The 16,811-nt window shown below is 32.6% G+C and overlaps 1 protein-coding gene across 2 annotated transcripts in view; it reads right to left on the reverse strand.

Annotated features, from left to right (window-relative positions):
- The window catches only part of LOC115217980 (acetylcholine receptor subunit alpha-like), a 196,630-nt gene that overhangs the window by 78,592 nt on the left and 101,227 nt on the right, over window positions 1–16,811 (reverse strand). The window contains exon 4 of one of the 2 annotated variants that reach the window (XM_029787718.2): window positions 3,259–3,368. In XM_029787718.2, coding sequence (XP_029643578.1) covers window positions 3,259–3,368 — 110 coding nt within the window. Of the gene's footprint in view, window positions 1–3,258; window positions 3,369–14,338; window positions 14,449–16,811 lie in introns of both variants that reach the window. The other variant, XM_029787716.2, reaches the window with a different exon arrangement.

A 16,811-nucleotide genomic window follows, 5' to 3' on the forward strand; every position in this document is an offset into this window, starting at 1 on the left:
CAGACATACATACATCCATACATACATACATACATACATACATACATACATACATACATACAAACATACAGACATACAGACATACAGACATACATGCATACAGACATACAGACATACACACATACAAACATACATAATTGGGGTACTGTGGAGGCTCAATGGCCCAGGACCGCGGGTTCGATTCCCAGCCCAGACGGAAGAAAGAAAGAAAAAAGAAAGAAAGAAAGAAAGAAAGAAGAAAAGGGGCAAATAAAAAGAAAAAGAAAGATAAGTGAAAAAAATAAGAAGGTAAAAGGACTGAAAGGGTCTCAGAAGTGAATGAGGGAATAAAGGAGGAGGAGGAGGAGGAAGAAGAAGAAGAAGGAGAAGAAGAAGAAGAAGAAGAAGAAGAAGAAGAAGCAGAAGAAGAAGAAGAAGAAGAAAAGGAAAACATGTACAAGAAGATGAAGGCATAAATTAAAGACGATACATTGAAAAGCAGTATGAATAAAGAATCAAAAAGTGGAAAATATACTGAATATTAAGAAAATAGAAAAAATATCAGAAAAGTGAAAAACATGCGAAGCGAGATATTTTACAGAGAAAACAATCTGGGTTTCAAGAGAAAAATAAAAAAAAGTTTATCAGGGAATTTTTAAAAATTATTTTTTAATTAAGAAAATAAAACCCCATAAGAGAAAAAGCAAACAAAAAAATAATTCAATCATAAATGCATAACCAAAAATTAGAAATTAAATTGAAGAATTACTGTAAAACACGTTTAATAGAAATTATTTATAGAAAATACAAATAAATATTTAAGTTTTTCGGGAAGCAAACTTTTAATGATGCAAGTGTAGGCAAAAAAAATTGTAAAAAAATTAAATATAATAATAATAATATTAATAAAATGTAGAAAGAAAACAGAATGAGATTTCAGGAACTCTCCTAGAATGGAAAGCAGAGAAAGGTAGATATTCGAGTGCGGCTTGACTTCGTTTAATCTTTAGACGAAGGAATCGAAGAACAAACAGAATAAACGTTGGAGCAGTTATCAAATAGAGATGTGTTTATATATATATACAAACAATTGCAGCGTGGAAGGTGTTCATAAGCCATCTAAAAACTCACAAAAACCGTTAGATTCACTTCAACATTTAAATTTAATTTGCCAAAATATTTTCATCGCTTTGAGACCGCGACCTGTACACTGACAAAATTTCGTGCAGCACAGAATTTTGCCAGAGATCAGGTCACGGTTTCAAAGCGACGAAAGCATTTTGATTGAAAAATTAAATTTAAATGTTGAAGTGGATCTAATGGTTATTGTGTGTTTTTAAATGGCTTATAAACACATTCCATGCTGCAATTGTTTTTGTTTCAGCACACGATCTCAGATCAAGTCACTTGCTCATATATATATATATATATATATATATATTCGCACAAGAATTGAGGGCGTAAGTAAAATCCAGATGATCACCTCAGCAACACTTCATGCAGGTTCTTGACTAGCAAAGGGGTCCAATACCAGAGTAAAGGTTACACCTTTTAATTACTTTTAATTAAACAAACATTGATTGGTTGCCCTTAGTTGAATTACTATAGTAGCACTTCACCAATCCAAGGTATATATAAGCACGTGCACACGTACGCACACTCAGACATACATACTTAAATGTGACTGAATATATTTTGTGATAATCTTAGTTTAGGTGAAAGGAAAAAGGAGCGGACAGGAAGAGAATGGTCATTAGGTTAGGAAAATACTGAAAGTAAAGAGAGCGCAAATGAAGAAGGAAAGAAGAAATAACGATGAGTATGAGGATAAAATGGTTCTTTGTGATGGTGATGAAACTGAAAGAGAAGAGAAAAAGGAGGACGAGACGGAGGAGGTAAGGAGAAGAAGGAGGGGTATAAAATTGAGAGGAATAGAAAGTAGAAGAGAAAAAGAGGGAGGAGGAGTAGAAGGGAAGGACGATCAAAGGAGGAAGAAGAAGGGGATAATGATGAGGGGGAGGATGTTGATGACAAGGAATAAGAACGAGGGTGAAGAAGGGGGAGATGAAGAGACCGACGATTGAGGATGACAAAGAGAAAGAAGAGAAGAAGAAGGAGAGAAGAAGACTTGATAATGATGAAGGAGGACGAAGAAGTATTATATTTATATATTATATATATATATAGTATTATATCTCAGATATAATATACTATATATTATATATATTATATATAATATTTATATATATATATATATATATATAATATATATATATATACATATATATATATAACTGCCGTAGGAATTTGGTTAGGCCATTACAGTGAAATTGTCGTGAGACCAACATTCTGTCAAGAGAATGTGACAAAATTATAATTCTTTAGAATACGGAAACTTGACCCGAATGTACTTCTGCAATATAACATCAGCTACAGGCATCCAAGAAATATGCAAAAATATTTAATCCGAAGGGACAATTAGTTCTACTTGCTTCAGAAATAATAATGAACACTGGTAATCCAGCTGCCGGCATTCGTTCACAAAGCATTGGTCCGAACAATAATGGTCCACGCAATGCTCTGGTAGAAGTAACTCGAAAAATAGGCCTCGATGTTAATGACCACCTGGACATAACAGTCCCACACACTTACATATACGCACATACACACCCACCCACAAACAAAGGGACATATATATATATATATACACTATTTATGTATATATATTTATATATATATTCACATATATGCACATACATACGTGTATATATATGTACATATAAATAGTATATGTAAATGTATATACATATGTACATATATAAATACATGCATATATAATCTATTATATAAAATTGAAATATATGTATAGTTTTTATTTAATATATATATATAGCTATATATATATATATATATATTAGGTATATATATATATATATATATTATATATATATATATATTATATATATATATTGCAGGCCAATGTGAAAGAACGACCCCACCCCCTCCCCCAAAACCCCAGAAAATGTGCAAAAATATATACAGAAATACAGAAAGAGGAAGTACAAAGGGAGAGACAAACGTTTAGATGCCATTTTATCTCATTAGATGATAGATTAAAATTAGTACCGTATTAAGTGATATTAAAAAAAAGAGAGAGAGTTTAAACAAAGATATAAAAGAGAAAGAGATTAAGAAGAAAGAAGAGAGAGAGAGAGAGAGAGAGAAAGAGAGAGAGAGAGACCATAACCAGCAAAAAGAGGCAACACACGTCCAACTTACTTGTTGAACAAGACCAAATCTGGCGTCCATATATCTGCAGCCGGAACTTCGATGGTTTTCAGACCTGCGTACTCGCTTGGGTTCCATTTCAGCCATATATCCCACCATTCCTTTACCAAGACCACAAGTTAAGAAAATTGTTGCTTTCAATTTGTCCACAAACAAATGCGAATGTGTATGTTTGTATATAATGCATATATTTATGTCTGTATGTATGTATAGCACATATTATACACGTATATGTATATATATGCATGGATATATATGTATATATATATATATATATATATATATATATATATATATATATATATATATATATATATATATAATATTAATATATATACATATTATATATACATACATATTATATATATAATATATATATATATATATTATATATATATATATATATATATATATATATATATATATATATATATAATATATATATATATATATATATATATATATGTACATGTATGTATACATACATATATATATGGACTTATAGATAAATAGACGGACGGAGAGACAACAGATAGACATACAGACAGATAGATAGATAATGAACCCTTTACAGTTAAATAGTGTGCAGTGTCAACTTCCGATATGCGATTATAAGAATTATTCGAGATAACACATAATTTGAATTTGATTTTTTACTCTTTGCTTTGAAAGTATGTTAGAGTCTAAATATATGTAATTGCATACATAGGTGTGTATGCACGTATGAATGCATGTATTTATGCATAACCCGTTGGTTTTCATTCAGCGGAACTGAAAACATACCATTCTAAAGATTAGTTTTCGTTGTATAATCCGGGTTTTTGAAATTTTTGCACGTAAAAATTTCCTCACACCGTGTGTGGCCTAATCTTTGCGGGAATGGAATTGGATGAATACTGTCTTATTTAAATTGTATAAGAGTTCATGTTAAAAATGTAGGGAGTGGGAAAAAAATTATTATACAGCTTGAAAATAATAAAAAGCTATGCGAATGAAATTCTTACTTAAGATTAATTATAATCAAACGTAAGAAAGAAATGAGAAACAAGCTGAAGTCTGGCGAGTACACTGATATCTGCTGATATATTTCATCCTCATGAGATCTCTTCATCGAAGTGTAGCCTTAACAGTTCTTGTCCGACTATACATCGACTGAGATTTATGTAAATTTGGGGAGATTAAACTCAAACTTCTCTGAGTATCCATATTCAAATTTAGTCTTAAAGTTGTCTCCCTTATTATTTTTGTTTGACAGAATGTGTCTTTTTAAACTAATGATGTAAATTTAATCTATATAATAGATATGACTTGCTCCATTAAATACATCCGCGCCGAGTTAAATGTGCAGATGATGGATAATTTTTTGTATAATAGTTATTTACTATAGCTTTTATAAAGGCATAAAAGCTGTGAAGGATAATACATAGATTATTTCATTGGTGCGTCATCAGTCATCTGGTGAATCTACGAGAATCTACGAGAATCTACGAGAATCAACCCGATAAATGCACCAGACTATAACAGACAGACTATACCCAGACTATAACAGAGAGCGGTTTCAACAAAAAAGTAATATGTCTGTGCATATATGTATATGACTATATATATCTTCGTGACTATTTGTGTCTATTTGTATTTATGAATGATTGCGTGCTTATAAGCAATGATCTTACACAGTCAAAAATTTCTAGGACGATACAACAAAAATATTACTTAAAATATATACAAAATGAAAAGCTTTTATCTTAGATGTGACGGAGTAAGAGAAAAAGATATGAATGATATATGTCATAAAAAGAATATTTTATGAGTACTTATGGAAACACTGGTATACTTTTATGTTTTCATGTAAAGAGTTGAATGATGTTGGATATTACCAAGAAATGAAAGAACTCTAAGAGATCTATACATGATTATACACGCATATATATATGCATATATTATATATGCACATATATATACACATGTATATATATATGTATATGTATATATGTATATGTATATATATACATATATATTATAGGTATCTGTATTATATCTGAATATAGACATATATATTTATATATGAATACATATATGTGTGTATACATGTATATACACGTATATATATATATATATATACATATATATACATATATATATATATATAGGTATTTTGCATATTATATCTGAATATATAGACATATATATTTATATATGCATACATATGTGTGTTATATTGTTATACACGTATATATATATATACATATAGACATATATATACATATATATATATATTATATATATATGTATAATATATATATATATATCTTTACACACACACACACACATAAGCACACTCACATCCACCCACACATAGAATCACACAGATTCTCGTAGACACCGTGTGTCTAACCAGATCATTCAGTCATTCATTAATTCATTCGACTGTGAATAAAAAGAACAAGAACAGTGTTATGTATTATGTAGACAATATATAAAAGAAAGACTTTTAACAAATGGTCGACAATGACTTGACAAGAAACACAATGAAAGCAGCATGCCATTTATCATCGGATTACTAAGTGTTGTGAGAATGTCTACAGATGTGTCATGATTCGATGTAATTGAATTTCCGACATGTCATCAGGGGGTATCCATAAACACAGCCTTTCCTGTATATGTCTGTTGTGTGCGTTATATATATATATATATATAATATACATATATATATCTATATATATACATACATACATACATGCATACATACATGCATATATGTATATATATATATATATATAATATATATATATATATATATATATTCATACGCAACTCTATGTAAAACAAGTTCCTTTCAAAGTGCCCAGTTGTGCGATTCCTTTGAAAGTATTTTTTTGGTGATAAGTATAATTTCAAAAAATACTTCATGTATGCATGTATATGTACATAGATGGATAAGTTACATGCACACACATACCATATATTATATATATATATTATATATATATATATATATATATTATACGATGTGTTTGTGTATGTGTTGCGGTGTGTGTGTATGCATATGCACTCATATTTGAATTCGGTTGCCATTTAGTTATATAGAGAACGTAAAGTTACGGTATTTGCTTCAATCATATAAATCATTTTTGAGAATCCACCAATATTTAGGCTATAATATATTCTATTAAACTCAGTATTTATAGAATTTTATTTCAATTTACAAACTTCAAGTGTGCGTAAGATGAAGTAAATCTGATGGGGCTTCGCACTAAAACGCTAAACAATTAAAGAAAGAAGAACATACGCAACTCTATGTAAAACAAGTTACTTTCAAAGTGCCCAGTTGTGCGATTCCGTTGAAAGTATTTTTGGTGATAAGTAATAATTTCAAAAAATAACAATTCGCATTTCGAAAGCAGATATGCTAATCGCTGTTGAGTATGTCGCAGAAGAACAACTCAGTTTATGACGACAATATGTTTATGCAAGACTCGAATCACAAACTGTGGTCGTAATGGAGGGTGTTACTCCTGCAAAATAGACACAAACGTGACTAATATATTTGTGCTAGAATCTGCCAGAACACATGTTAAGCATAACTTAGAAAATAGTCACTTCAGGTCTTGCTGTACACATTGCAAAACAATTTTGACCAAAATAATGTGGCAGAAATATTCTCTTCTAAGAGATATTTACATCCATAAGAGCATTTTCTTAAACGTCTCGTGCAGATTTCACTACTAGCTGAAATTAATATGTAGAGACTCGTTCGTTTGATACAAGGATTATCCGATCGTTTGATTTTGAGTATGAGATCTAAGGTACTTTAATCTCTGGTTGTAAACTGTGCATATTTTATATATATATGTTTTTATATATGTTTGTATATATATATGTTTGTATACATATATATGTATATATATGTATATATATGTATATATATATATATATATATATATATATATATATATATGTGTGTGTGTGTGTGTGTGTGTGTGTACACACGAATAATGTTCTGTTTATATGCATAGGTCTGTAGTTAAGTCGTATTATATATTCGTTTATACCGCGCCGCATTGTCTCTCGGCTTGAAAAGTTAACGGCTAATAATTTGACAGTTCAATTTAGCGTCATCGATTCGTAGTGATACATCATGCAGATCAATCAAAACACCTAAGTAATGCAACATGCATGCACATATATGAATACATACACACACATACACACATATATGTATTTATGTATAGATATATATGTGTGTGTATGTGTGTAATGTTGTTACATTAACGGCAGCATATACAATTCGTACATAACAACAACAAACATCAAACATAATACAGACGGTATGTTCTCTCAAAAGAACTGTTTAATCATGCCGACATTGATACAAAAAAGAGTTGCAACAGATTATACGTTATTTCAAACAGTCGGGTAATTTTTTTTCTCCTTTAAGGGGGGAAAAAGGAGGAAACATTAGAGAAAAACAACATTAGAATTAAACCATGCATCTGCACTGGAACCAATGCGTTAGGTGCGCAGTTGTGCAATATTAGACAATCAATATTTTCACAGATTGAGACAACATCAAAAGCAACAACAGAATATCTTTCACCCTTATCCTCCCTAAACAAACAAAATTTAGTAAATATATATATGTGTATGGGTGTATATATATATATATACATTTATAAGTTTAAGTGGCGCGTTGATAATTATTTTGCGTACTATGCTAATGCAATAAAAGAATACATAAATAAGGCATAATCATTTTTTGTTGAATTTTAGAGAGGATTTATGATAAGGTTATTAACTTATAATTGCTCGTACTACCTATATATATATAATATATATATATATATATATTATATATATATATATATATATGTATATGTATATATATATATATATATATGTATGTATATAAACATGTGTATATGCATATATATGTTATAATATATTTCAAATAAAAATCTGATTAAGTATTATATACCTATAGTGCAATAGGTAGAGGACTGTTCCAATGGAATCATATAATAAATACTATTGGAGGGAAAAAAATCATTATAGGAAAAGAAGTAAAGTTGACATGAAAGTAATATCAGACAAGCATTTAAGATCTTGATAGAGGATAATCGAAAGATATGATTTCAAATATTCAGATTTCAGAAAATAATTAATCACATTGTTTGTCGGAGTTGCTAATGATGATAATGATGTTGGTTTGTTGAGATTTTGGTGGTGGTCGTCTGGGAGGTATTTTGTGATGGTGGTGGTGGTGGTGGTATCGAGGGTGACCGTGGTAGGATTCTTAGAGACGGTAAAGGCGTTAGTGTTCATGTTGAGTGTGACAGGCGATTAGGATGTCACTCATAATGAATGGAAGCACTCCGTCGGTTACGACGATGAGGGTTCCGGTTGATCCGAATCAACGGAACAGCCTGCTCGTGAAATTAACGTGTAAGTGGCTGAGCACTCCACAGACACGTGCACCCTTACCGTAGTTCTCGGGGATATTCAGCGTGACACAGAGAGTGACAAGGACGGCCCCTTGAAATACAGGTACAACAGAAACAGGAAGTAAGAGTGAGAGAAAGTTGTGGTGAAAGAGTACAGCAGGGATCACCACCATCCCCTGCCGGAGCCTCGTGGAGCTTTTAGGTGTTTTCGCTCAATAAACACTCACAACGCCCGGTCTGGGAATCGAAACCGCGATCCTATGACGCGAGTCCGCTACCCTAACCACTGGGCCATTGCGCCTCCACGTCGCTCATAATAATGGTAAAGTGAATGAACATGGTAATAGTGATATCACATTACCAAGAAATGACAGCATAAAGTTTGCGATAAAGATTTTGTACATTAGCCTCAAGGGCCCTAAATTGGAAAATAGAGCTGTACGCGAACGAGACACAAAAGGAATGTGGGATTTGATAACAAAATGGGAGTGGTCCTTATTTGACCGGAAGGGAAGATTAGAGGGTTAGAAAGGGTAAGGGTTACTACTTGAGGAGGCAGATTGTCGTATGCCGGAAATTTAGGTTGCTGTTAATTCTATGTACTGAGTTGGTACTAAATTCATTAACCTCCGGTAAAAATAAAACGCAGTTTTACAGTAGTAGTAGTAGTAGCAGCAGCAGCAGCAGCAGTAGTAGTAGTAGTAGTAGTAGTAGTAGTAGTAGCAGCAGCAGCAGCAACAGCAGCAGCAGCAGCAACAGAGGCAGCAGCAGCAACAGCAGCAGCAGCAGCAACAGCAGCAGCAGCAGCAATAGTGGTAGTGGAGGTAGTAGTAGTAGTAGTAGTAGTAGTAGTAGTAGTAGTAGTAGTAGTAACAGCAACAATAATATTAATACTAATCCTTTCTGCTATAGGCCCAGGTCCTGAAATTTGAGTCAATGAGATAGTCGATTACACCGACCCCAGTGTTCAACTGGTACTTAATTTATCGACCCCGAAACGATGAAGGGCAAAATCGACCTTGGCACAAAATTTAGAGGGAATGAATGGTAAATATGAGAAACCATCAGTGGTTGTTGTTGTTGTAGTTGTTTTTGTTATTATTATTATTATATATTATTATTATTATTATTATTATTAGTAGTAGTAGTAGTAGTAGTAGTAGTAGTAGTAGAATAGTAAAACCTATCCCTATACGTAGCAAAGTCCCAATATGCTGCGCGCGGTTCATAGAGTAAATCATGCCTTAAGATTATAAAGTGCTGAGTAATAATAATTAATAATAATAATAATAATAATAATAATAATATAATAATAATAATAATTTTCTACTGTAGGCACAAGGCCGAAAATTTGGGGCAGGGGGGCAGGGGGCCAGGGGGTCAGCGGGACAGGGGGCAGGGGACCAGTCGATGATGCTAACCCCAGTCCTCGACTGGATATTATTTTATCGACCTGGAAAGGATTAACGGCAAAAATCGACCTCGTCGGAAAAAAAAAAATAATAATATCAAGAAAATTATCCTTTAATATTATTGAGAAATGTTAGTATGTGAAGTGATAAAAAAAATGGCAGACATCAGTGCAGAAATGCAGAAATACTATCTAAAGTGAAGAAATGTGTCTTAGGTGGAAATTAGCATCAGACTTATAGATTTCACCATCGCATCTATTCTATTGGCTGTATCAAAATATATACTAACATAAATACTCATATACACAGTAGATATACATACATACGGACATACGCAGCACACACACACACTCACACTCAGAGGTATAAATATATGTTTAGTTTTTCCAGTGTTCTGTGTGTAGGACGAGCTGTGACAACGCTGTTTCCGAGCCCTCCCTGAACGATGTTGTCAATGTTCTGTTTAAACTATTGCGATTGGAAAATTGTTCTACTATTCTAGTGGATTGTTATTCTGGTGATGAAGGCTTGGACACTGTAGTTAGTACAGGGAGAGATATTTTGGACATATGTCTCTGTGTGAGTTATGTATTTATATAGAGGTTAAAGTAGTGAGGCAAACACTTAGGCAAGGCAGGATAAGGATAGTTAATTTCATTTAGTTCATTCCAAATTTAGCAACCTGACGACTGGTGAAAATAGTACAAAATAGTCTCTGACAGCGATTACTGGGAATCTACAGCTATTGGAGCATCGAATCGAGCGAAGACTCTGTAAAGTGGATATGCCGTCATCAGAGAGATATGTATATATATATATGATAGATCGTTAGCCACTACACACATTTTTTCTCTCCTTGTTTTTTTCTGTGTCCCTTTCTGTAGAAGAGCGTAGGCTCGAAACGTAAAAGACTTTTTTCTATTCCTGAGCGTTATACTAATACATCTGTTTGTTTTGTACACCACCTGTCTTCGTCTTTTGTTTTTTTCGTAAACTTATATATATATATACATATATATATATGTGTGTGTGTGTGTGTGTGTGTAGGTATGTATTTACGTATGTATATAGATATATATGTATACATCCTTAGGTGTGCGCACATCCACACACACATACTCACACGGACAGATGAGTACGTTTGTGTGTGGTAATCAGGTTGACACGAACCTTGTATTGCACATCTTCATCTAACCGAAAAATAATCACTGAAACTACCCCATAATAAACTGATTATTTGTCGCGTACGTTACGATAGTCTTTGGGAAATAAACGGAGGAATAACATATTCCCCATACACACATATTATTAAGGTGTGTGTATCCTTTCAATATTTTATATACACAGACACAAAAACAGGCACACACATAATATATATGTGTATGTGTACATGCGTGCGAGTGCGAGCCTGTGTAGAGACAGAAACCAAATGTTAATTTGATATTCGAGTGCATTTTATAAACATATCACGAGCAAGAAAATTGGTACTAAATTATTCGAAATTTTACGACTGAGGAAGATATGACGTAAATATTCTCTTACATATCTACTCTCGAAACACGTGTATGTAATGCATTCAAAATATCAAAATACCAAGATATTATGTTGTGGCGTTTCACAACATTCTCGCCTGACTTTGCTTCGTTGAAAATGTTAACATAACAAGGGTCTAGGAATAATATGCTTACGGGACCCGAGTCAACAAATTGTGGTAAATTATATTGCATTAATGCATACCTATCAATATATACACACGCACACACAAACACACACATATATATACACACATATATACATGCGTTCTATATATATATATATATATATATATATATATATACGTATGTATGTATCAATGTATATGTATGTAGTATGTATATATATGTCTACGCCTGTGTGTATATCTATTTTTACGAAGCATGTTACTATTTCTATACGTTCAAAACGGAATTTACCAACGTAATTAGTATAGACAGATATTGTACAATAAAATAATTAATACATCTCGAGTTTTTATGCTCATTAGGCCCGGGCATCTACCGGACTGAGCAGCTATCGAGTTTATCAAAAGATCTACTTGAGCTAATTGTACTTGTACACATTCTCAGCTAAGACGAGAGCAACATCAGATCAAGCTACTCGTGTAAAATGAAATATATCATCACTTGAATATAATTAATTCTTATATATATTCACACAAGAACAATGTAAATATTCAAGTAGATTTTTTAAACTCTGTTTGCCTGTTATATTGTCTGTTATATCGTTAACAGCTTATATAACAGGCGCCCACTGGAGTTCAAATGCTATGTACCTCGATACATTCTCAGTATGTTTATTATAAGCTGACATTTGCGTTATTTCTCTTCTAACTTACGTAGTAAAACTACGTTTTCTAAAAATGACTTAAACTGTTAATATTCATAATTTTATCATTATTATATTTCCGTTAAAGATTCTGTATTTATATTTTAAAATGAAGTCGGGAAATGTTAAAATAAGCGCCATAGAATTCTTAATAAACGTATAACGATGAATATAATTATAAATCTTAGGTATATAATTATCCACCTATTATTATCCCACTGCTTTAATTAACATCGTGAGTATATATACACACACATACACACACCATACAAAGACATATGCTTAGTGCTTATTTCAGCTAAAGTCAAGAAGGGGAGTTTATCCGTTTCAAGGGCAGTTAGGAAAAAATGTAAAACTTAGTGGATGTAGATCATGAAGGATTTCGTTTTGATTTGAGCCCAGTTATTAATATTACTGGGTCCAGGAAACGTATGAGTTCTCGCAGGAGCTTACGATCTACATTCTACATACTCACTTTCCCTAACACTTGTATTGAATCCTCGTTTGAATTATGGTTTTTCCAACTTCATATCATATATATATATATATACATATATATATATATATATGGTCGGCTCTCCCGTCGAAGACGACGAATGAGCGTCCTGCTTTTGCCGAACGACCCATACAAATGAATTATTCAAGCGATCAAATATTCGTGTCGCAGGAATTGAAACCGAGATCTTGTGATAGTGAAAGCAACCCCCTAACCACTGGGCCATGTGCCCTGATATACGTATACATACATACACACACACACACACACACACACACACACACACACACACATATATATATATATATATATATATAATACATACACATTCATATATATATATATACATATATGTATTTATATATATATATATGTGTGCATGTATGTAAGTATACGCTTAGAGACATGCATTCACGAATGCACATTCTGGAGCGTATTTTGTAGATATGTAAATCCATAGACGTAGTTGCATGCAAGCATGTAATTAAATAGATACTTGATTGTCTCTCTCGCATCACTTCTCTATAATCTGAATAATCATAATGATTATTCATAATTGACGTGCGTCAGCACATTTCCCTTACTTATACCTATGTATAGGAGAATACACTTGTACATACCTCTGAACAATATGCACGTGCGAGCCTGTGATATATATATATATATATATATATATATATATATATATATATATATATATATATATACGTATATATGTATGTATATATATGTATATATATACACACATACATATATATACATACATACATATATATATAATATATATATATATATATATATATATACACATATATATATATATATTATATATACTATATATATATATATATATATATATATATGCAGACACATATATGTATGTATATCTATATATGTCTGTGTGTCTGTGTGTAAATATATGTATGTGCGTGTATGTATTTGTATGTGTGAATATGCGTTCTCTAGTGCGTAGCGTATCATGTATTTAATGGCGGATGAAGCTAGTTCTCCCTAATAGGCTGTGACGTATTATTATAGGATATAATGTAGTGTGTCTTATAAGCGCATTTGTCTAAGTATATATGAGAAAAATCGTTCGTATCAAATGTACTTTCTATCACGCAAATGGCTAAGCTGTTGCTTTTATTGTCGTTAAACTTTTTCTATATGCTTTTTTTCTTTAAATTTACAATATATCTAGAACTAGCTAACATCAACAAAGATTACCTTCACAACAAGTGTTCATGTGGCTCAATTCTCTATTCAATATTATAAATAACGATGTGAACAGATAACTATATCCTGCTTGGCACACGTCAATATGACGCAGTACACCTATGAGGCGCTATACTACTTACTTATTGTATAGTACGATGTCTGGCAGCCAGAGTTCCACCGAGGGCACGTACAGTCGATTCACACCACCATATTCCTTCGGATTCCATCTTAGTTTGAGGTCCTGCCATTCCTAAAGCAAGGGTTAGAAATTGAATACAACCGCATACAGGTTAGTAGTAGCAGTGCATGCATTCGGCACACAGTTGGCTAAAACTCATGCTTTGACGAAACACTGCAATCAAGGAGCACACCATCAGCTAAATGTTGAACTACAACAATCTAAGGGAACAACTGTGGGTATTTTTTTTTTAATCTACGGACGGGTTCACACAATATCGTGACAGTCTAGGTATGAATTGGTTTGTCATTATTTGCATCTAGCTGTGAGCTGTGTGCTTGTGTGTGTGTGTGTGGTGGGTGGCCATAACAAGAATAAAGAAATGTCTATTATAACTTTCTGTTTCACTTTTATCGCATAACGGAGAGGAGCAAACGCCTCTCCGTCTATCTATCTATCTATCTATCTATCTATCTATCTATCTATCTATCTATATATATATATATATATATATATATATATATATGTCTATCTATCTATCTATCTATCTATCTATCTATCTATCTATCTATCTATCTATCTATCCATCGATACATCTATTTATCTATCTATCCATCGATACATCTATTTATCTACCTATCTATCGAAAGATTAAGCAAAATATATTGCAGACTGCTTTTTTTCTTGATATATAGGTTTTCCAGCCTATTGAAAAACTCTTATTTCCTAAATCGAAAGAGCAGACAGACAGACACACAGAAAGGTAGATAAATAGGTAGACAGACAGGCAGAAACTGCGAGAGAAAGACAGTCAGACAGAAATACAGACAGCTAGATAGACAAAAAGGCACACAGACAGATAGATTATATGAATAGACAGTGAATGAGAGAGAGAGAGAAAGAGAGAGAGAGAGAGAAATGAGATAAAGTTGTTTGAGAAAGCAATAATTGAATTCACAAACGTCAAATTTAAAAAAACGAAAATGAAAGTTTTTATAGATTTGGCATATTTATAGTTTCATCACATATCGGCCAACGTGTTTTAGTGTTAATGCTCGTAAAAATTTCTCCGAAAGAGAGCTGATCACGTGGGCTAATTTGTAAGGAAACCACACACATAGAATTGTGTGTGTGTCTGTGTGTGCATGTAATATGTGTGTGTATGTGTATATTTATATATATATATATTATACATGTACGTATATATACATATATATTCATGTATATGTATATCTACCTATCTATCTTCATATATATATATATATATATATATATATATATGTATATGTATATACAGGTCTTTGTCGACTTACGACTGATCCGACTTACGACCAATCGACTTTACAACGACTGGCGGCAATAATAAATAGCCCAGTTGAAGTCTAATGGGTTTAATTTCTGGTTGACGTCAGCTAACAAATGCTTCCTCTAGGTTTGGTTATCAATCTCCATTGTAGTGCGTGACTATCCTGTTGCGGAAACATCGAGGCACATTCATATTTGTTTATAAGACGACTGCTTGAGACGCCAAAATTTTTGACTAATGCTAATATAATAGTATAATACAGAATGTCGTGTAACTTCTACTTGAGAATGTACTGTAAGAATGTAAAAATATAAAACGAAGCTATGTAGGCCTATAGGCCAACTTATGACTAGTCAGTCGAAACCAATATATATATATATAATATAATATATATATATATATATATATATATATATATATATTCAGGGGTTGGACAAAATAATGTCTTTTGATTTGTTGTTAGTGTTGCTTAAAATGCTTTGCTAAAATTGCTGTTTCTTTTCAAATATCATAAGAAAATAGTAATTAAAATTCATTAAAATGACAGATCTATCGGACTTTCAAAGTGGTCAAAGTGTTGGTGGTGGTATGGCCGGCGCTAGCACAACAAAAACAGCTGAAATGTTTGGTGTAGCAAGAAGTACTGTCTCGAAAGACTTTGGGAAAGAGGGAAAAACCTCCTCGTTGAAGCAAAACTCCAGAAGAAAACCAAAACTTTCAGATAGGGACCGCCGGGCTCTTACGCCAATTGTTAGAAAGGATCACAAAAGTACTGATCCCCAAATTACTACAGAGCTTAATGACCAGCTTAAGAACCCAGTTTCCACAAAAACTCTGGGAGCTGCACAAAGCCGGATTTCAGGGGAGAGCTGCAATCAGAAAACCACTGCTTACAAAAACAATCGTTGTAAAGCGTTTAAAGTGGAGTAAAAACCTACAGAATTAATCCCCAGAGCAGTGGAAGAATGCTATTTTCTCGGATGAGTCATCCTTTACCTTATTTCCCACCACCGGCTGAGTATACGTGTGGAGACAGCTAAAAGAAGCATTTGACCCAGACTACCTTCTTCCAGCATGAAGGAGGATCTGTGATGATCTGGGGTGGTGTGAGTGCGATATCTTGGAAATG

Source organism: Octopus sinensis, linkage group LG12 (genome assembly GCF_006345805.1).
Source record: "Octopus sinensis linkage group LG12, ASM634580v1, whole genome shotgun sequence".
Classification (NCBI taxonomy): domain Eukaryota; kingdom Metazoa; phylum Mollusca; class Cephalopoda; order Octopoda; family Octopodidae; genus Octopus; species Octopus sinensis.